Consider the following 22,945-nt stretch of genomic DNA (forward strand, 5'->3'; position numbering starts at 1 on the left):
ACTAGCTGATCTGCAGAGGTCCCTTCCAACCTCAACCCTTCTGTGATTCTGTAATATAATTTAGCTAAGGAAAAATAGTGACAATTGTTTCTCAGCTGCTTTGATTTCTTTCTTGGCACTTCTTAGGAAGTATATTTAACAGTTCTCACTGTTTATCTCCTCCTATCTATGGACCAGATAAAATAGAGTCCTATTTCACTCACTGCATAGCAGGAAGATTTCTTTCCCCAGACACTTTACATATTAACAAAGCTTATTCAGCTTTTCATGATAGTAAATAATAGAATGAAGAAGGGAGAGATGGCAAAGACTTTTCTATATCACAGTTTTAAATCTGTCCAAGAAATTAATCTTGGATTCCCCACTATCTGAAGCACAGCTTTTGTTAACTATCTGTATGTTACATGCTGTTGAGATGTCTTCACACTGTATTAAGTGGGAGATGACAGGCACACTGGAGATGGAAGCACATGGGAGACGGCAGCCACTGGAACTTTGGGATATTATCTTAAAGAACACAACCAAAACATAGTGGTCTAATTTGTGTGTGTGTGAGGGGGAAATGGTATAGTTGGTACATTGTGGGTAGAATATGGCATCTACAATGCTAACATAAATAAATGAAAATGAATTCTGGTTAGATTTCAGGAGTCTTCAGTCAATACTTAAAAAATCTGTATGTTAAGTTATTTCATTTTGATTTACATTATACTATAGCTGAAGGGTTTTTTGAATGCATCTATTAAGATATGAATTGTATGGAAAACATACTGAACAATTTTAAATTGGAATATAACAGTTTTTAAAAAGACATAATTAGAGCTGGACATTTTTAGTGTCACTGTTTTGGAAGAGGGACAAACATTCATAAAGTTGATCAAATCTGGAGAGCAGCTTTGATAAAACACTGTGAGGAAAAATTCAAAAATGTCAAAAATACTTTGAAATATTCAAGATTAAATATTTTGTGAAAAATTCAGCATTTCAGTTTGATATTTCCAAATGAAAATTTTCAGTTATCACTTACAAAGTGAATTTTTTATTGAGTCATTTGGCCAGTTCCACATATATTTTAAAGGAATTTTTTTTATTATATTAACATGAAAAGAACAGTTGTGCAAGTACTCACGATGCTAACTGCCATACTAGAACTTGATCTTCTCTTGTTTTGATTGTAACCAGATTTCCTCCTATTTCTCTACAGAACTCTTCTGCTTCAAACCAAGATTTCTTTTCATTTCCCTCCCTAACAAAAAACTAACAAGGGAACATTTAATAACAAATTACTAAGTATAACATGTAAAGTATAACATATAATAAGATATAATTGCACATGTAATTAAAATTGATGTCATACTAGCACCCATTTTATACTGAGGCAACATAACACTTGTCAAGCCTTAGTAATGTAGATTATACGTATTTTATTGTTAGCATCGTATCTTATAAAATAATAATGGAAGAGTAGCATGGGAGTCTGGGGACACCAATAGATATCACAATGTACAGAGAGGAAAAAAATAATTCATAACTTAATTGGATGTTTGACCACTGAAAGGTTTAAAGGAAAAATAAAATAGCCAAGTCTCAGCAGATTTCTGAGAAATGGATGGCAGGGGAAATCGATATATTGGAGTAGAAAAGATAGTGTGGACAAAGAAATCCATTTTGCAAGGTAGTGACCCTGACTGAGGAGGAGATTTTTGTCCAGTGGTGCAAGCTCAGAAATAACAATTTGGTAAATGGCAGAACAAATAACGTTAGTAACAATGATGAATTGAGCATGACACGTAAGGGAACTGTCGAGACCTTTATAAATACAGGGCTAAAAACATCTCTGTCCATCCAACAGGCAGAGTCTCAGGAGACAGAGCGAGAGGATTACTTAAGTAAAGATCTGGAATAGCAATGTTTGGTATGTACTTTCTCTAGATTTATTTTGCTTTTACTTAGCTTTTTTCCTTTCAAAAAGGAGGCATTTCTAGGCGTTTTTACGTAAATCAAGAGAATACACAACGTCTTTTCTACTTGCTAACGTGTCACCGATGTCAAACTGAATCTGGATCTAAAAGTATCACTGAAAATATCACGTGCTCCATGAGGAAAGGTCGGCATAAGGCCAGGTTCCCATAAGTTTTCTCTTAGAAAACACTGTCCTATGCAAGTGACCCTGCCAACTCTTGAGGTACAATGCCACGTTTTTCTGAAGTCCCACACTCCTGGAAGTAAACAAGTCAGGTGAGAATCTCACACAGCATTTAAATAAAGGAAAGCATATGCCCAGCTCTCTCTGTTCTCACCATTTTAAGCTTTTTCATAGCTGAGTTTCATTATATTTGGTGTGTTTGTCTCATGGTTTTTTGTACTTAAATACCATGGAGGAGAGCATTTGCAAGCAACGACCCAGCGCCCGGGAGCAGGACCCTGCTGCGGGCAGGGCGTGACCACGGGGCAGGTGGCCAGGGCTTCCCGGTGCCCAGCTGCACGCTCACCTTGAGGCACCCGTCCGCCCGGGGGGCCGCGTCCCAGCCGGCGGCGCAGGCGGTGGCAGGCACCAGCGCTGGAGCAGCAGGCGCTGGTGCTCCTGCAGCCCGCTGTTTGCAAAGAAAATTTGCTGTCTTCTTGCAGCTGACAACATCCCATAATCCAGCAGCAACTCCAGTTCCCATGGCAACGCAGCCTTGCTCTTTTCCTTTGGAATATGTAAAAGAAACGAGTAAAACCAAAACCCTTTTGCTCCCTAAGAAATCAGACCTTTGCTTCCATTCAATTTCAATTACAATTACGAAATGGGAGGTGCAGGTTAGGTAGACTAAAAGCCATTCTGGATATACAATTATTTTGAATACCTCCCACCATAGCCCAGATGTGGGCCAATAAATCTCACAGACATAGCTTTGCCAAAAATGGGGATTCACATAATTAGAATATAAATCTTCCTTACTTTGCCACCCGGGGAGATCACAAGGCAAAGAACGTTTGATTTTATTTACCAGAGCAGCAGATTTCCTGACAACTACTTTACAGTTCTCAATATCTAGGTGATCCAGTTTCAGAGAAACTAATATTGAAACTAACAAGCTTGTTTAAAGGCATAACTAGTTAGTGTCAAGACAAGAGTTTTTAATCAGACACTTCTATTTTGTTGAAATACGAAACTGCTGGAAGTTTTCTGCACCTTTCTCACATACACACATTGTGGGTCCAGTATTCTGTCCATAATTGTTTTTCTTAATCTGATGAACTGTTACTAACTGGCAGTAAAAAGCTGAAAAAATGAAACTATAGATCTTGTGAGACCCTGCATAGTATTGCCTTCAGTCTTGCCCATTTGAAATCCGCTTTTGTACAGCTTACTGTGTGACTGAATTACCCAACATCTGATACTTATCTGTGACTGCATTTGTTGCACTGGAGCCAAACACAAGGTCTGATGATGTTAGTCACCTTTATCTACAGCACAGAAGAAAGTCCCTACTCTCATTTCTAATCTACCACAGGATGGAAACCAGAAATGCACTCAAATTTCAGCAGGACTCCGATCACAGGCAATAGCCCTCTGCAGCACATACCTGGCATGGCTGTATTCCAGTGTGTGAAGAGAGGAGTTTCACCACTGGTCCACCGGAAAGTCCCTTGCTCTTCTATGTCTGAGAGACCGATCCAGAAATACTTTTCATGCCTCAGTCCAGTCAGACTAATCAGAAAGGCTTGCTCATTTCTGAAGAGGAAAATGTTCAAAACCAAAACATTACCCTGCAATGTCAATCTGACTGATGCAAGTGGAGGCACTCTACCATGCCAGAATGACTGCAGAAAAACACCTCCTGAATGAAGTTCAAGCAAAACCTCAGCAACTTTTTAAGTGAGGTCAGAAATATTTGGCGGACAATTTTCTCCTTTCAGTTGAAGGCATCTTCCTTCCTTTCCTCCTCATTCTGTGAATTACCACAGGTCACTGCTCAGCTCACACAAGCTTCTGGTGGCAGTCTACTATTCTTGGACCTTGTAAGACTTTATGCTGCCTCAAACCCACCACCAGTCAGGACCAAACTACTGACAGCTTTGTCGCCTCTCACCTGTGAAGGCAGCTGTGCTCCTCAGAGGCAGTGAAGTGAGACTGAAATACAAGCAAGTTGGAGATGATGCAGCTCCAGCTGTGGTGGGGCAAGTCGTAGGGAAGAATTCCTACACTTGTTCAGCATCTGCTTTAGAAGGTGGTTTAGGAAAATATTTTGTTAAAGCTTTCCTAACATAATGACTCTAGGCCTAACAGCAATCAGCAAATAAATGAAAGTAGAACTAACCACTTTCCTAAACCAACAACAGAAAAACAAAAATAAAATAGAGGCTGCTATAATTGGGAACTGGAGGATGAGAGAGAACTGTTTGACTCAGGTGACCTTCTGAAATCTAATTTTAGGCTTACCTGAAAAAAAAAATGGAAACTGTTTAATAGTTTGAGTAAGAAGCCTTCACTCATTTAGTCTTTTTTTTTCCTTGCATGGATCATTTTGCTTGGCTTACTATACTGAAAGCTTTTGAAAAGCCCTTGTAAAACACTTGGACAAGAGTTAAAAAATGGACAAGTTTTGCAAGATTCTGCATCAGAAGCATAGATTTGGAAGTAGAAAAAAGATACTTTTCCTACCTGTATTCCACTGTAGTTAGATATGCTTTCCTCTGCTCACACGTCTTATTTGCATCTGAGAACGTTACAGATGCAGAGCCCACCAAATAGCAGTGAAAACCGTGCCTTTTCCAACCCTGGGGAAAACATAAGGTTCTTAATATGAAATTGAAAGAGATTACAGTATAGAAATTAGCTCTGCTCTTTTGTATATAAATATTTGGTGTTAAATTTGTTGCTGTAACTAAGTTTAGAAACAAAATGAGACTAGGCAGATCCCTTAATAAACAAACAAACGTTGTTGGATTTTGTTGCTGTTTGCTTCCACAGAAGGCCTTTTTTCATTTAAGGGATGCTGTTAAGATCATACTCTTGACTTATTTTCTCTCCTTCTTTTATCTGTTTGTGACTTTTCAAAGAAAATTTTGACTGTGCTATTTGCTATAGCTTTCCAGTGCCCTCTAAGGCTGGGATTATGCCAACTTCCCCGTGCTCCTGTGACCCACTCAGGAGGAAGTTGCAGTTCCAGCCTTCCAGAGCTGCAGGGTCTAACGCAATGAGAAAACAAAAATATTTCAGTACTGAAGCGGGTTCTCATGTAAGCACAGCTGCCCAAAGCCACTGTGGCCAACTCGAGGGAACAGCTGAGGAGACTTTCAGAGCCAAGAGGAATCCAATCAGTGCTTGGCTATGCGGAGGATACAATAGGGATATTGCTAAAACAACTTTTTTTCTTTCTGGTATTAGAAGGGTTAATGCTGACCAGTGCAGATGTAATGATTTTCTGATAAGGTGATTTTTTTTTTTTGCAAAACTTACTAGTTTTGCAAATAGCAAAACTGATAGCAATCAAAGGCCAACTAAATAGTCCATTGGTAAGAACATGCTACAGAATAAAATGGTCCTTTTCTGCTTTGAAAACATTTTCTTTCTTTTGTAGCTGCTACAATAGTTGCTATAGTTTTATAGTAAAGACTTCAAATAGACAGCAGATCTGAGATAAGAGGCAAAGTGGCTTTTGCTAATTCTGTATGTACTGTTTGGCTAAGAGCCTAAATAGAGAAAATATTAATGAAATTGTTGTTCAAAAGAAATGTGTGATTTTATACAGTGTGGATCTCCTGGGAATGGAGGGAAAGGGAGCATTCGCATACATGTGAATGAATCTTGACAGTGTTTCTTAAGTATTTGCAGAACAAAAATAAAAATTACGCCAAATATATTAGTAATGTGCTAATAGGAAAAAAATGGGTTTCCTCAGGAGTAGGTTCTCTAGAAGATACAGACAAACAAAAAGACTCTAAAAAAGCAAGAAACTCTAAACCCCTTAATTCTTCCCCACATAATTTATTTATGATAGAGCATTTACTCTCTGGCAGCCTGGGTCCTTGATCTTCTTTTCTGCAGGGGATTGGGATGAGAGCTTCTTTTTACAGATGTAGCCAAGTTTCTTATCACAAATATCAGTTGCCCAGTATCCATCCTAGAATAGTATGGAGAAGAAAGGAATGTAAAAAGAGAGACATTCATAAACCTAAGAAAACTTGTATTTTCTTCTGCCCTCACCATAAGCACACTGAAATATGTTACCTAGCTGTAGGATCATTGCTGGAGATGCACAAAAAAAGTTAGACACCTCTGTTGGGAATGATTTAAGATACGTTGGATGTTGTTTTCAGATGAAAGAGTGAGATAAATGACGTCTTAAAGTCTCAGCTAGTTGCTATCATAACTATCTATTTCATGAGAGGGTTTATAAAGATACATCTCATCTGGAACTAATGGAACCACATTTACCACAGTATTATTTCACTACTCTTATGGCAGAGATCAATGAAACAGAGATAATGCAGGTCTGAGTGTATCACAGTAAATGTGGCTATTTCATCCACCAAGGAGAAGTTTCTGTGAAAATGACTAATTTTTTTAAGAAAGGAAGTGTGTAAAAAGTGTAATTGAAATAGGGGCTTTGTTTTTTCCAGAAAATCTGATTTACAGTCATTTCTACTGATGCCTAATACTGGAAAATAACAATATTATTCTATGTCATAACAGTTCTGCATTTTAAATTTGTTTCTTTTCAAATTCATGACTCTGCGTGTATGTGTCGTGTATGTGTGTGTGTGTGTGTATATAAATGTGTCTAAAACCCAACCTCTGCAAGTTGTGAATCAATTGTTGCTACCGTCATTAGAATAAAGCTAATGCAGAACTTTTGGATCAGACTTTTCAGCAGATAAGAAATTTTGAAAGGTAGCACTAGGGAAATGATACCTTGCTATTTCTGACCTCTGCTGTCCTCTGAAAGCCTCATCTGGTTGATGCCCATTTATGAGGAAAACTGTATTAAGCTAAGATACAAAATGGGTCCTAGACAAGTTTGTAACGGAAAGTAACTTCATCCTGAGGTAGTTATTACTTTGCCTTACTGTAAAATGACCACATGGTTATACCTGCCCCTTCATGACAACACAGTTCTCTAGACCATTTGGGTAGGTGGGATGTCCGCGTTGCCATGTGGTGAATGTCACAGGAGTCCCATCACTCCACTCAAAATAGAAGTGGACCTTGAGATCGTTCAGACCAAGCCATAGCTCTTCTGTTGGCTCTGAGGCATAAAAAGAAATATGCAAGATGCTATGCAATACAGGGAGCATTTTCACATCTAGAACAAACAGGGACAGGCTAAAAGTTGGGATGTGCTATGCAAGAAGATGAGTCTTTGTGCTTTATCAAAAATATTGGTTCCCTCTAGGATCTGCAGTAAGAGTTGACTTGACCTGCAGTTTAAAGGCCACAAATTCCTTCCAGAAATCCTGATTTAATAAATATATGTCTCTTTATGGCGGGCAGAAATATTTTGCATACTTTTTGAGCATCTGTGACTTAGAACAATGAAATAACCCCTAATACCAAGGTTAGTATAGTTCATGGCTTGGTGTCTCCCTCCTATCAGGTGGGCCAAGCCATGAAGAGGTGCGCCAATACATCCCCTTACCTGGGGGACTAAACGTTAGTGAGAGTTCCTGCTGTGCAATACTCTTCACCTGTTCATTACCTAATCTGATCCTTGCAAGCACTTAGCTCAATTTCCGCTGTTTTCAGTGGGGATACTGCAGAGCTAAAAGCTGAGCAGGTTAAATTTCGTGTGGTTTGGAGCACAATTCTGAGGATATTGAACATGGAATAAAGACACAAAAGATGCAATTATTAAAGATCTTTATGTGCTTCTGTTAGGAATATTTTTTTTCTTTCGTTTTAACACCTTTAATGTTTCAGAAGTCTAGAATATAGATTCTATCTTGATAAATATAAATACACTTCCATGTATATGCAACAGAAGTAACATAAGAGAACACCATAAATTAAATCCAGCCTTGGGCTTCTGACATTTCAGAGGAAGCATTAATAGCTAATACTGAGCCCAGCTTTTATGCTCCAGATGGGGCAAACAAAAAGCAGACGTTCATATATACTCACTGTAACCAATCTGTGACACTAGAAAGCTGTATTCAGCAATATTGTGGACACTTGCCAGATCTCCGTCATGCCTCTTACATGAAGTCAGAGCATCTTTCCATACTTTGGGTTCTCTCTGAATGGTATAACAGTGGCCTGCATATGGCCACCAACCATCAGTGCATTTAGTAAGTCTCAATTTCTCTAAAATGAAAACACAACTGTTTCAGAGCAATTTTATAAAGAGGAAAATAAGGGAGCCTAGAATGAGGTCTCTATAGCATTCTTTACAAAAGTAGGACAATATGAATAAACATAAGATAAGGTTAGAAATGCAAATACATTCAAATGAAAACCAAATATGATTAAGGCACAGTGTGTTAAATATGCAAATAAAATGATAAATTTTTTAAGCAGAGAAACATTGAAAATTGTCCAAGTTGTGTCAGAGACACAATTTTAAATGATACTCTGTGAGGAAAGAGGGATCGATGCAGACTTCAATCTCTTCCCTCTTTTCCACCTGGAGCAGTAAGGCCAGTGTGTCATGGTCTCCCATATTGCATGATGTGGTTAACATTAGGTCCTACCTCCTGTTAAATGTCTGCTATTGCAAACAAATATGATTTTCAGATATGGCAAATCAAGATGTAATTCTTTGGTAAATGCATGTCAGTAATGAGTGTAATAGTTTTCATATATTAAATCCACAGATTTTTATTACTTAGATTCCTAAATATACTTAAAAGACTGGCATAAGCTTGCTCTAAGAATAAAGTGTCCCGCATTTCTTTCTAAGGTTAATACTGGAGTAAAGTGGCTTTGAAATAGTCTCTTTTCTTTGTTTAACATAACTCCTCTTTTAAAATTAGCATTTATAACATTCCCAGATGACAGTCACTGGCAGATCCCTTCTGCGTGTGGCACATTTGCAACCGCACTGCTGTGTCAGTTGGGGCCTTAGGTCAGGTGGCTCATGGATGAAATGCAGCTGGTGCGAATGCTGCTGCTCCTCCTGCTCTGCTCATGTGAACCCAATGTGCTGCATACATTAATATTAGAGTAACTGTAATTGCTCATTTGGAGCAAGTAAGAAGCATAAAATTTCTACAACACTTATGCAAATTTGGTTGTTGGCCCTGGTAACTGTCACAGAGCAGCTTCTATCTCTCTTGCTAGAATGAACGGTGGAATGACAAAAAATAATAAAATTCTCCTATGGATGATTAATATACAGTGAGAGGACATCTTGTGACAAGCAATATATAAAAGTGCATGTGCATGTATATACATAAATATAAATAGATGCATAGCTGTGTTTTTCAAAGTTTCTTAACATCTTTGTTGAAAACTGATGTTGTACCATATGTATCCTTAGCAGGTTTTTACAAATTGTTCTTTCTAAAACTAGGCAAAAAACTGTCTTTTCATTTGATTAACCTACCCTCGGGTATACTGTCAGACTTTGAACTGAAGTTACTCTTTTTACAGATGTAGCCGAGTCTCTGATTGCATGCTTCATTTTCCCATTTAGCATTCTTTCTGGGATTCATCACGCCACAGATTTTCCCAGGGACCAAGAAAGGACTTCCTTTGAGTGAGAGAGAAAATAGAATCTCTGTGTAAGCACAGCAAAAATCAGTAAAAAGAATTACCAAAAGATCACATTATCAGTGGGAAGATCAACTTACTGTGATTTCTTTAATGCTTGTTATGAGGAATGCCTTCCTCTGTAGGATAACTGCTGTGGTAGCTTGTAAGATGCTGCTTTCAGTCTCTGCTTTGGGTGGAAGGAATATTTAAGCTGGGTGAGATGGATGATCCTCCATTGCATTTGCTCCAGGACAGTATTAGGAACTTCTTAGCTCTTTTCCTGATATCCTGGCACACGCAGATAGAACAGCTGAAGCTAGATGTTTTTTCCTGTGTCAAAAACTTGTTAACTTCAAAAATATTCCATTTTAAACAATTGCACCCATTTAGTCTGTATCAACAGTTTCAAAGTTGTACTTCCCTATAAAACTTTTTTTTCTCTCTCTTTTCTGTTGGGATGTGGAAGAACCTGTTTAAGCAGCAGAGGAAATTGCCTGATACAGAATTTTGGAAAACTTAGAGTAGACTTGTATTGTTTCTTTACCACCTTGTAATTTTTCCAAAACAGGGGGCAGTTGGGAATGCTGGTAGCACAAAGAAACTGTGGAATGGAAAAACCAACAGGCAAACAGGAGAACCAAAATGCTGTAGACAGCGTAATCACTGAACTCCAAAAGAAGAAAAGATGAAAAGAAACACCAGAATGATTTTATTTGCACTGGTTCTGAAGTGGAGCGCACTACATGCAGTGCCCGACCGCTGTGCCTGGTTGTCTCCCAGCAGAGACCAGGAAGGGTTTGGTTGCAGCACCACTTATCTGAGCAGATGGGTGCTGGAGGCATAGGCGAGGGTGTCAGGAGGCAAGGTGCTCGTGCTCGGCCGACGGAGCCGCCGCTGCCAAGTGGTGCCGGAGCCAGGCGGCGAGCCAGGGGCACCTCTGCTTGCCGGGGTGGCCACAAAGAGCGGCCAGGCTGCTGCCCCACTGCCTTGGTGCCAGCAAATCCCCGTGGCCACCAGCCTGCACCGGGCTCCATCCTTGCTGCGTCATTGCTCTCCCCACAAGAGGAGTGCCACAAACCCAGCCCTGCCTTGAGGTGGCCCAGGGCAATTTTGCAAACACTGCCAAGGAATTATGAGCTGCTCTGCAAGGCTCTCAATAATATTTAGAATTCTTCCAGAAGATGTAGTGCCATTATTTTCTAAATATTTTGCTCCTTTGGGAAGATTTGATTTATATTTGTACTTTTGGATAATATGTTATGGAAAAATTCTGGTCTCTGATCTCTAAGGTAATATTTCACTCCAAATAATACTCTCCTTTCATAAACAAGCACTTTGCTTAATGAGAAAAAAAAAAAAAAAAGAACCTGCTACAACTGATATCCACAGTGAACTTGGCAATTTGAAAAGTGTACCTTTAAAAATAAAGGTTTAGATCTTCAGCTATTGCAAATCAGCATGGGTCCCCTGAACTAAAAGTACCTAGGGTAGTTTTTATCAGTTGGTATCTTATCAGAAACCATTCAAAGATTATAAAATAGATTTAGTTCTTACCTGGAGCCCAGTTTAAATATCTGAAAGGACTGCCCCCAGCCCATTGCCATCCATTGTTGAAATTCAAACTGTTCAATCCAATCCAGAAAGCAAAGCTGAATTTTTTCATTAGCTCTAAATTAGAAAAGAAAGTCAATGGTAGCTTACTATCCTCATTACTATCAAGGTAAAACAAAGAATACCAGAAATAAGGAACTTACATTTCTTAGTCTAAACCAGTCCAAAAATATTCCTTTCCCACATTACTGAAGTGCACAGACTGAACATGTAAAACATGTAAATGAATAAATGTAAAAATGGCAGAAATCTCTTCTGGCTAATGGAAAGGGCAAATCAACATTTTATTTCACTGCCTGAATGACAGTTTACTTCTCTCACTTTGCCAGCAAGTCCCATTGCATTAAAACATGAGTTATAAAAACACTCCACTATTTTCATTGAGGAATTATGCTAAAATGCTGCTGTAATAGATTTCATGGAATAAACTCATCAAAAAGGTTACAAAGACAGTGCCTTAATTGGCTGCTTCCTGGTTTTTTTCTATGTTAGTGTTTTCAAAGCCTCCTTCTTGCCATTTATAACCAAACAGATATCATGACCCTTGCATCATGAAATCCACTGGAGCTGTTTGGCGCTTATGCATGAGCTGTGCCCATATTAGGACAAAGCTAGCCATCATCATATGTTCTCCTAGAAAGATTAAAAATCCTTGAAACGCAGAGGGAAAAGGTTAATTTGAGGAACAGAGTTCATTGAATGGGAGCCCTCAGCAGGGAAGGCAAGAGGAGGATGTCTTTGTCCAGGATGGGCCATGGAAGATGCCCTAGGTCCCACCTGCAGCACAGGTGGGATGAGGTCACTTCTATCCCTGAAAAGGTTCAGGACCAATCCTTCATTAAAAAATAATAATAATTTAAAAAAAACAGCTAAAGCAAGGGCAGTTCGAGGCACCTCTCTTTGGCTCCTGCTGAACGACCCGCTGACCGCCTGTCTTTCTTCAGTGAGCGGGAAGACAAGGCAGCTAACCGAGTTGTCTAAAGCTCTGTGGCAGAAAACCCCCCAGCATATTTTCAGGTGTTGTTTCTGTGTCATTTACCTCCCATATATGTTTGCTCATGTATCTCTGTGATGCTTAATAGTTCTGCATTTTGCTGCTGACAGCTTTTCCTTGCTTGGTGCCAAGTTAGAGCTGATTCTGAGTTTATTTGATAGTGAATGCCAGTTGAAACATCTTCTGTCCAAAATCTTTCTGTGTCATCTGGAAGGGGAAGTAAAATTGAATACTGCTATTAGGTGATTGACATTGTACCAACTAAAAACATAACAAGTATGTGATATTCTGTAGTGCAAAATTTCTAACAATGCACAGCATTAACTGCGTGGTACCATAAACACCTGGAAAATGGAAATCGGATTAGGAATAATTTTTTTAATGTATAATTTTTAAATTTAAAAACATTATTTTAAATTTCTAGGCTTTTGGGGGGGGTTAATGGGCAGCTAAAATTTGCTTTTATCCACCAAAAGTAGTACTAGCTAAACTAGGTATATATGTTTATTGAAAAAAGAGATTCCTGGTTGAAGTCAGAGAAAGCAAGCAAGCATGTAGATGAACTATGACCCTGGAGGCTGTCCATACTCAGAGGGAACTCCCTGTTAGCTCATCTTCAAGAGAAGTAACCTGTCCAAAAACTGCAGAACCTGGCCCTTGACAGCCTGAGGAGCTATAGCAACAGTTTGTGTAGCATTGATGTTCAGACTAGCTGGAATCTTTGCTTGCAGAACAGCTCTTAAAACTTGTGAAACTATTGTGTTTTTGGGAAAGCAGTCAGTGAGGAAAGTGAAATCACCTGTGTCTCAAAGTAGTGGAATCCCAGACATAGACACAGCATGGAAGATAGTACAGAGATGGGAGGGGAGGATATTTTTATCAACAGTGCTTCTGCATAAACAAAATAGAAGCAATAGGAGACAAGAGCACAATAGGAAATGTATATTAAGGGAAAAAAAAAAACAGTATGTAGCAATTTAAGTGTGAATTAACCTACAAGGCAAGCCTGAGAAATAAAGAGCAATGGGAATTTTTGGAAAGGAAGGTAGCCTAGATTCATGCTGTTCATGCCATGCCCTTTAGTTATACAACTGAGATGTCTAACGGCCTCTTCACCTCTCTGGTCTGTGAAGAGAAACAGCCACCTCAGTAGGTAAATCAGAGCTCGGGTGGACTGAATCACATTCTGGAGGTGCCTATTTCTCCAGTTACTAAAGAGGGAGCACTCGGGTGCTGGGGTTAGTTTTCAGTGAGACGGTTTTCATTTGGGCTACTCTGACAAGGTTTGTCACGAGGGTGAGAAGCCGGAACCTTATAATGGATCTGATAGCTCAATAGATGGTTTTCTCAACAATGTTTCATGACAAGTTAATAAGTAAAATGCAGGACTTACTTTTCAGTGGGCAAAATCCATACAATTTATCAGCATCAAAGTCTGCAGTTGTTGCACACCACAACCAGCCATCTGACCTACCAGCATCTGTGCACTCAGAGTACTGTTTGCCTTCATATTTGAAAGGGAATACACAAGGTTGCCCATTCGCATTTCCTCGTAATGTAAAGGTAACTAGGGAGAAGAAAGAGTTAAGAAGACATATGAAAATGATCATAAAATGATAAATCTAGCTTTATAATAATAGATCTATCTATTTATCTCTGAATCTATCTAGCTACCTGAAATTGAGAGGTTGCACCATCTTTTTTTAATCCAATTTTGTCATTTTTCCCTTGTGTAGCTAGACATATTAAATAAAATATTATATTAGTAAGATTTGGATTTTAAATGTCATGTTTAGGGTTCAGAGAGACAGTCTAAAGTGTGTATACACCTTTTAGGAAAGTCTAATCCTCACCTGTGATGATAAATAGCTGATAAATCACAGTTCCTGGTGCCAGAACTCCCACAAGCAACTCTCAGACATAAATGAGTTCACTGCATTGTAGTAGTCTGTGTAGTTCAATAGGGTCATTCTATCATTCTATTTTTTCATTTACTACTTAAAAAAAACAGTGGCTGAAAAGGATAGCTGACCAGAGAGAATACGGATCAGGTTGTGATAGACATCAAAAGACAGTAAAAATGTTAATCTTCAGTTACACATTTCTGCACTTGTTGAGGTTTGGCAGTCTTGCAAATTTGCACTCAACTCATTCTTCAAGGTTAACAATGCTTCATCTTTTTCAATTTTCACTGCATTGCAGGAGAGTCATTTTATCCTGAAATTTTGTATACATGCGCTCAGTCTCACATTCATGCAAACACACTGGTGCATTCAGTTCTACATGCATTATTGCATTGCCATTTCTCTCTCTGCAGCTATACACAATGAATGGTGTCTGTCTTTAAAACAGAACTCTTCTTCTGTTTCGGTCAGACTGGAGGGGAGGAGCCAATTCTTTCTTCTCATACCTTACAACTTGCGGTAGAAAGGGAAGCTTGCACAGTTAATATGAAAAAATGGCTTTAAAACCTTGAGACTGATAACTGCACCTCTGGTGGGCTGGAGAGGGTAAATGGAGAGAGCTTCATGTTTCCTCTTCTCTCATCACTCTCCCATACAGTGCCATCAATCATCTGTTTTAGTATCTCCAAAGAAAAAGATTTCGTTATGAAGATCCTCTTCTGCTTACCTCATTTTTTCCCCAGCAAGCTTATATCTCCCGTCTTCTATTCTGTGAATCCAGAACTGCCAGGATAATAACCAACATACTCTCTATATCCTATATCAAATCTTGTAACATATACAGAAGAGGCAACCTGTGCATTAAAACTGTCAAGCTGCCCAAGGCAAAGCATTTTCATATCTAGTTTAACACAAAACCAACAGCAAGAAACTTACCCAGGGACTGCAAAGTACAATGCACGAGGGAAAGAAAACCCATGAACCTGGAGGGAGTCATTGCCAGTGTTACTTTCCTTTCATTCCTTTATCAGACTATAAGATTTGCAATGCATAAAATCCTTCTGAGTGAGGGTAGTAGCAGGTCCTCCTCTGTGTCAGAGGATTGAGAGACAAAGCTCTGTACTCTAAATAAGGAAGTATCCTGTCACATGTGGCATTTTGAAATAAGTAGAATGCACATTGCAAACACTACTGTCTCTGAAGCACTAGTGACTTCCAAAACTCAAGTCTCCATCCTTGTTACTAGAGGTGATAGTGGAAAGGTGACACTCATCTTTTCTTGGGATTTAGCTAACACTTCACAGGGGTCATTTGCTGGGGTGTCACACAGGCCAAACCTCTAAAAAAAACAGCTTGAGAGTTGGTGACAAGAAACCTGCAGTAAAATATAAAAGATTAGAAACTCAACCTCAGCTTTTATATATTGAAGAAAGAGGGAGACAAGCCCCAGTGGTCCAGTACATTGCTTCAGCCAAACAGCTCCACACCAGAAGAAAGAGAGAGTGTTTTACAAGACCTGCAGTATTTGGTCCATTCTGCATTATTGCTCACTTTGAGCGCTAAAATTGCTTCTGTTCTGCGCTAATTACACTGCTTGCTTTGATCACAGTTTCAGGCTGGGCTGTTTATAACTTCTCGTCAAAGATCTGAAAGTGAAGAAGTTTGATGCTACTGGCTAAGCCCCTCTGTAACAGAGTAAGAACTGAACTTTTGCCTAGAATAGTTTGTCAGGCAAAATTATATATCTGCCTTCCTGAGAAATTCCTAACAAAGGTGTTGCAGGATAAAGCCAAAAGCTTTAATCTAAATTGGAGAAGGTCCTCTTAGTCTGTGACTAAAGTGCTCGCCTGAAGATTAACACTGGCAAGGGATTCTGGTACAACTATCCTGATATAGCTCTATTGGCAAATTTTCATATGCAGACAAATCCTACTGTTTCTTCTGTTTATTTTTATGAGTGCAATTAAAAGAAGTTGTGATACAAAATGGAAAGAAGCGTGAAGTGAGATAGTCAGTCTATGCATAGTGAGGTATTATGTACAGAAGCTGAACAGCAGATGTCACAGGAGGAACAACTGTCTCCACTTCTGTTTATATGGCTGTAAAGAAAATTACTGAAATAATGAGCCAAACCTGTTGACTTGGCTGTTAGCAAAGTACTCAAAGAGAAAGAAAAGAAGTGTGCTTCCCTCTCAGCTTTTTTTAATGGAGTGATCAATTTCACTCATTAGTTATAGCTAGTTATTATACAATATTTACATTATCATAATTCCTGAAGGCCTCAGCCAGCTTCGGTTGAGATTTTACAGTGCCATAAATCAAAAAATTCAAAATTGCCCCAGAAGCAGCATTAAAAAAGAAAGAAGAAAAGACTTTCCTATCAATTATGCAAATGAAAACACTCTCAGAATTTCATTTTTCGTAAATTTTGAAATACAAAATGTGATATGACTCTAGTTGTAGTGTAGTGAGCCTGTGAATTCATTCTGTGCAGCTACTTAAAATATGCTAACAATTTTTTCTCATTCTTTGTGGATGGTTGCTGTGTGGAAAAAGCAAAGCTGTGTCAGGAAAACATAAAGATACGCAAGAATAGCTAGAGCTAACTGGCGATCTCTCTGCAGATGACATTCTGGGACGGCTGGGTATCAGCAAGTTGTGCAAGGTTGGCTCGAAGTCTTAAGTAAAGCTGAATGATACCACAAAAAATGATGAGGTAGGAGAGAAATAGAAGCAGAGTCTAAAGAGTGAAACCATAGTTCAAATATATCTGAAATCACAAAGTGAAGCAGCACTGACAGAAGGAATCCCTATGGAAAATTCCCGGAGGACATGATTCCTGCCCAGTGCCCTCCTGTGCGCAATGAAGGGTAAGCGCCATCCGCGCTCCAGTCCAACCTGAGCTTTAGCTCCCCTCGTGTGAGTGGACATTTGTGAGGCTTCACCTCTCCAGGGCTGCAGAGTGATTGGGGGCGGGGGGGGGGGGGGTGGTATAGTGCTGGCAGGGGAAGACTAAAGCAGGGCTGAAAATTCAGCACTTCAGAGCTGCCCCTTTCACGCGGCCGGAGAGCTCCACGCTGGTTACAGACCTCGGATGTTCACGGTCCTGCACATTGAATTTCACCAGTGCAAGAGGTCGGTCTCACCAGTGTGTTAAATCCTTGGTTTTATTTATGAAAAAAACCCCTGGGGTCCAGTACCTAAAAAGAAATCTGTATTCCTTTTTTTAATTTTTATTTTATTAACTTTCCGGCTTGCACGGGAGTCCTTGTGCAGCCTAGACAAAGCAGGTTTTGTGCTGGGGCTATCATCTAAACGCTATTCCCCCTAAATGATTAGTGCCTAAATTGTATTTGCATCTCACCTAAATTCTAGTTTGCATTGCTTTTCACTCTGTTTTTCTAATGTCTTAAATATTGCCTTTGTGCAGATTTCTAGTGCAGTATCTGCTGCATTCCACAGTTTTCAGTTCCTCTTTTTGCATTTAAAAATGGAAAGCTGAATTCGGAGTAGTGAGGAGAGAAGCCCTCCTTGTTATTTGCAAACAGATGCTGCATGGACAAGAGCACCCTCCCTTTCTCTTTTCACAAATGGCCTTCCAGGTGCACTGCAGGAGCTTTTTCTTGGGCACAACAGTTTTTGGCAGCTTGGCTGCTCCCTTGGGCTGTGGCTTTCTGCTGAGCCTGCATGACTAATAAAACATAATAGTAACCGTTCTGGTGCTTTTGCCTGGAGGTAAGCTTCCTCAACACACAGCTGAGCCTATATTTAAAGTGTTGCCACATATTCTTACACACTTTTGATTGTTCTCATTTCCTATTTAATATTGCAACACTTTTCAGGGGCAGTCTTTGGCCACCAGTGCCTACCAGGATTAATGGGGCCAAAAGTTGTCTCTATTCTGCAGAATGAACTGATGTTCAAAATGAAAATAGAGGCACCGCTGTCACACACACATGGGAGGCTGCAAGGCAAGGCCTATGGGAAAGGAAAATATTGGGACACTGCGGGGTGTTAGGCTTGGGAAAGGAGCCATCTACTTCCAGGGACGTGAAGCTGTATATCCCGCAGTCACTACTAACACTGCGTAAAGCAGAAAGTGCTGTCACTTGATTCACAGGGAATTTTGATGGTGAAAATTATATTAATAAAACCCTCTATTTATTTCAAAGCATTAAAGAAGAAGAAGGAGAAATGCATTGTTTAAACCCTTTTGCAAGGGTGAGAATATTTTAATTCACATATATTGAATGTATTACAAAGTTAATCATATTATCAGATCGAAAAAAAACATGCCTGATTTTAATATCCTTTGCTGGTGTGAACTGCATTTTCTGCAGCAGAAAATGAGAAAGGTAAGGTTTTATCTGCCAAAGTTATCTGAGATTATTATACGAAGTCACATTTTTAAAATAAAGGTAGTAGGATTCAGCAGTAAAAATCAATAAAATGGGTGGATTGTTGGAGTGAAGCTTGTGGGGCAAAAGGAGTTCAGGATGGCAACAGTTAGGCAGATTTCTTTTGAGTTCTTTGCAGTGTTCACAAAGACATGGGAATCCAGTCCTATATAGGAATCACAATTTAGTGAATATTTATTCTCACCAGTTGACTTTTATAGTTCTTTTTCACTATGTTCATTTGTTCTTGACAAGTGATTTATACCAGTATGTTTGCTAAGGCATGCAAGAACAACCTGACTGTTACAAAACTATAACATGTCAGTAATTCTGATTTTGTAAAATATGATACAAAAGAGGCTGCTATTGCAAAAAAGGAAATGGGATTTGATTTAAGATTACAGGTATCCTCATTGGAGACTTTTAACAGGCACATCCTTTAATTTCAGCAAATAGCTTGTTCCTCTGAATTGATAAGTGCCACAGGACCCATTCTCACCAGTTCCTTAACCTCTGACACTGCAATTTAAAAGTGTTTCATTGCCAGTCTCTCTTGATAGTTGGTTTTGTCTTTTTTTCTTGCAGTAGTAGATTGACATGCCAGCTCCAAGAAGAGTGAGACTGGCCAAGAAAACCAGTAGCCAAGCAGATAGATGGACAGATGGATGAGTCTCTCCATTCCTTTCCTTGTCTGAAAATGAAGGCATATTACTGTAAGAAACCTTACTAATTTTTTATTCCACAGAAGACATGACAAACAAGATGGACATGTTCTCTGCAGTCTGTTTGGTCAGGTGTAGACCTGAACTCTGAATGGCTGCTGGTTAGTAGCCAGGTTCCTTTTGCTAGAGCTAATATTTGGTCTCAATGAATCTGGATTATGGTGATATATGAAACTATCTATGTATGCACTGAATGTTCATAAGAATCCAGTTAATAATACATCCATCTATGACTGGTTCATTGTTCAACAGTTGTGCTCCATGACTGGTCACCTTCATGGCATGGCATTGCTTCTGCATCCAACTAGGTGAAAAATAGAGGTGACTAGGAAATCGAAGTAAGGGCAATATTCTGCTTCTGTGAAAAGTCACACTGAGCTTTCCTGCCACTTGGTCAATACTGGCTAAAGAGTGTCCTCAGTCCACACAGCGTTCTATACCCTGTTTGTTCCCACTGCCGGTCTCATGATATGCAGTCCTTTAGAAGACAGTGAAACAATGTGAGAACAAGAATCTTGCATCATCTTAGTAACTTTCAAAATATTGAGAAGTTTGCATAAGAAAATTTCCCATGTTCTCCTAGTTTGGTGGCTATTGCTATTCTTGGCCCTCATGTAATGCATAGAAAACACGGAAGAAACTTTGCAATTATCTCCTGCTGCCATATTGAAGAAACAGCAAATTCCAGCCTCAAGTAAGACCTTTGGACCGTACAGAGCAGATCTTATGAGAGCCACCTTTTTAACAGTCAGGGATGATAATTATTTGGAAGTGAGTTTTACAATATTTTCATGTCAGAGTGTTTACAATAATAATAATACCTATGAACAAATTTGCAAAGACATCTCCAACCAGATCTACATGGGTTTTAATAGTGAAGTTAAAGCTCTCTGTGCCTGTTCTTGAAGTCAGTCCCAAGTTAGGTCATTACTGAGCTCATCAGCTCAGGCTTAGCCCTGAGGCAACCCAGCTGACCAAATATGTGGAAGAGGGAGCACTCACGAATGTGTTAAACATAGCCTGGACTTACTCTGAGTGGTTTATAACCATGCATCCCAGTAACTGCCAGCAGGGTTTTTCTCTAAGAGGGAGTGGTTTAGGAAAACACATTATAAGATCTTCTTGCATTTAGATTTTTCATTAGCTTTCTTATGAAAACTCTTACCTTTCTTATGTAGAGGACTCCCACTTGGCTCAACTTCAATGAATATCAGAGAGAAATAATACGACACTTGATCAGAATCCATAGAAAGTTTGACTATTTCACTAAAATTATACAGGAACAAAAAGAAAACTCTGAAAGATTACTGTGGTGTTAATTACAAATGAGGCAAAAATCAACTTAAAGAGACTCTACCTTCTTACTTAATATCACTGAACAATAATATTCATATTGTTTTTATATCAACCAACATTCAAATACTGAATCTTATGTTCACTTGCAAACAGCTTTTCACACTTTTACCTCAAATACTAATTTACTAAGATTGTGATATACAACACTGGAGATTAATTTCACGTAGCATATTTTAGGAAGCTCTGCCTGTCCAGCCACATTCTGCTGTTACTGTCAGCATAATATGGAGACAGAGAGAAACAAAAGACTTTTATAAAATCTTCTTCTGCAAGAGGTGCAAAAAATGTTTCACATTTTGAAAAGAGGTATAATTAAACATGCAGGATGTTCTTACGAAGTAAGAAAAAATTACCCTGAATCAGGACTTCTACTTTATCAGGAAAATAGTTCTCCTCCTGGTTCTTATACATTACAGTCTGGAAACAGCATAGCTACTCAGATCATAACTTAATGAAACAAAATGTAAAATGAAAAGAAGAAATCAGAACAGAATGTAAAATAAAAGTACAAAGCAAAAGCAATCCCTGCAGAGGCAGAAAATGGATAAATGTTAGACCATCTGATGATTCAATAGATAGATTTTAGTGCTTTCTTATTACTTTAGTATTGCTATTTATATTTATTATTTACTATTTAGGGAAAATATGCAGTTAATATTTATTTGCTGATAATACTTATTTTATATTTCTTCACAAAAACTAGGAGGCTAACTATTTATATCATTAATTTTTTGTCTATTTATATACAGAACCAACTTACATATAAAAAAAAGTATATTTCAAAACTAAGAAGGGTATAGCTTAATTTCTGTAATATAGTTCAGATGTTCTTAGTAAATCCCTTATGGAAATAAATTGATTTAATACCAAGGGCATGTGCTTATTTAAATACAGAAATCAAGAAAATATGGGGGGTGGCTGTTTCATTGGTTACATTTCAGTCTGTTTTTTTATTAAAGACTATACTTATAAAATGGTTTTTAAATTTTCCTTGAATTTCCAATTGTTTCTCTGAGAACTACTATGTCTTCAGTATTGAAATTGTGTGCTTTCAACTTCTCAGCTGAACAAAGTAATTTGAAAATTTATTTTATGCAGAAAAAGAGGTTTTCAGCATAGAAGACTGCAGATATATTCCCTTTGATTTGCTGGGACTGCCACAGCAGACCCTGCAGCATTATATACTATGCCCATAGCAGAGCAGAATACAAAAGCTGGAAGACTAAACCTGATCTCATAGGTACTACAAAGGAAAGTTCAACCTACCATTTTTTAGAAAGGACTCATTCTAGCCCCTAACTTCAGAGAATGGAATGATGGTGCTTTCTTTAAGGCAATTATATTTTGTGTATATCCACTTGGGAATACCAAAGAAGTGGCACTACATGTGTTAGTTACGTCTGAAAAAATAGTCTGGCATATTCAGAATTCTATGAAAATTTCCAGAAATGCTGATGAGTTAGGTTTTGTAGTGATTTTCATGAACTTTTCACTTAATACAGAAGTACTCCTGATAGTATCATTGCAACTCAAACAGTTGACCTTTTGGTATCCCTGAAGCACTACTGACTTTCAAGGTCTTTGAATCAGGCCCAGTATAAAGCCAGTTACTGATACTGGGCAGTAATACAACTTTGGAATATTTCAAGCTGGAAGATGAAGCTTGATTATTCAGACTAATTCCTCCTTGCAAGGATATCATGATTTTGACAATATTTAGTTCCTGGAAGTCATAATTTGCACGTGTTTGACAGATGCTGTGCTATGCCTATGTTAGGTATTCAAAAGTTTTCTGAAAGTTTCATTCTCAGGCAAGAGTGCATACAGCATGCTACCATATTCACATACGAGTGAAGACAGTACTGTGAAGAGCTCAGAATCTACAAAAACAGGCAACTACAAATGTTTAGAAAAATGGGATAAACCAAACCAAACTGTCAGGAAATGCTTCTAGACATAGTTTATAACAATATCTTCTAAACTAATCAATATTTGTTACAAAATATTAGGTGTCACAACAGAAAGGGGACTAGAGGGACATCTCAGAAACAACTTTTCACAATGAAGGTTGACCAGATTCCACTAACTTAGACGACAAATTTAGTCACAAGTTGAATGAACTGGAACTGAGGGCTGAAAGGAGCCAAAAGAGAGAAATTATATTCAGTAGTAACCCATGCGCCAAAATTGGAAATCCTCCAGAACAAGAGCGATATAAAAGTGACATAACCCATCACTTATTTTAGAGAAGACAAAGCTTGAAAACAGAATTGGTAAAG

At 38.6% G+C, this 22,945-nt stretch overlaps 2 protein-coding genes across 2 annotated transcripts in view; both read right to left on the bottom strand.

Moving 5' to 3' along the window:
- The window catches only part of LOC112982418 (macrophage mannose receptor 1-like), a 38,205-nt gene extending 22,913 nt beyond the window's left edge, over positions 1-15,292 (bottom strand). The window contains exons 1-12 of the mRNA XM_064505972.1: positions 15,128-15,292; positions 13,681-13,854; positions 12,333-12,494; positions 11,237-11,350; positions 9,534-9,680; positions 8,111-8,293; positions 7,084-7,238; positions 6,000-6,113; positions 4,652-4,767; positions 3,573-3,721; positions 2,493-2,692; positions 1,130-1,257 (exon numbers count right to left, since the gene is read on the bottom strand). Coding sequence (XP_064362042.1) covers positions 1,130-1,257; positions 2,493-2,692; positions 3,573-3,721; positions 4,652-4,767; positions 6,000-6,113; positions 7,084-7,238; positions 8,111-8,293; positions 9,534-9,680; positions 11,237-11,350; positions 12,333-12,494; positions 13,681-13,854; positions 15,128-15,188 — 1,703 coding nt within the window. The 5' untranslated portion in view covers positions 15,189-15,292. The remainder of the gene's footprint in view (positions 1-1,129; positions 1,258-2,492; positions 2,693-3,572; positions 3,722-4,651; positions 4,768-5,999; positions 6,114-7,083; positions 7,239-8,110; positions 8,294-9,533; positions 9,681-11,236; positions 11,351-12,332; positions 12,495-13,680; positions 13,855-15,127) is intronic.
- A 3,098-nt stretch (positions 15,293-18,390) lies between these two features.
- LOC112982352 (macrophage mannose receptor 1-like) overlaps positions 18,391-22,945 on the bottom strand; it is a 38,168-nt gene continuing 33,613 nt past the window's right edge. Inside the window, 2 exon segments of the mRNA XM_064505971.1 lie at positions 18,391-19,279; positions 20,476-20,508. Of these exon segments, the coding sequence (XP_064362041.1) occupies positions 19,095-19,279; positions 20,476-20,508 (218 nt within the window). The 3' untranslated portion in view covers positions 18,391-19,094.

This window comes from Dromaius novaehollandiae, chromosome 2 (assembly GCF_036370855.1).
Source record: "Dromaius novaehollandiae isolate bDroNov1 chromosome 2, bDroNov1.hap1, whole genome shotgun sequence".
Taxonomy (NCBI): Eukaryota; Metazoa; Chordata; class Aves; order Casuariiformes; family Dromaiidae; genus Dromaius; species Dromaius novaehollandiae.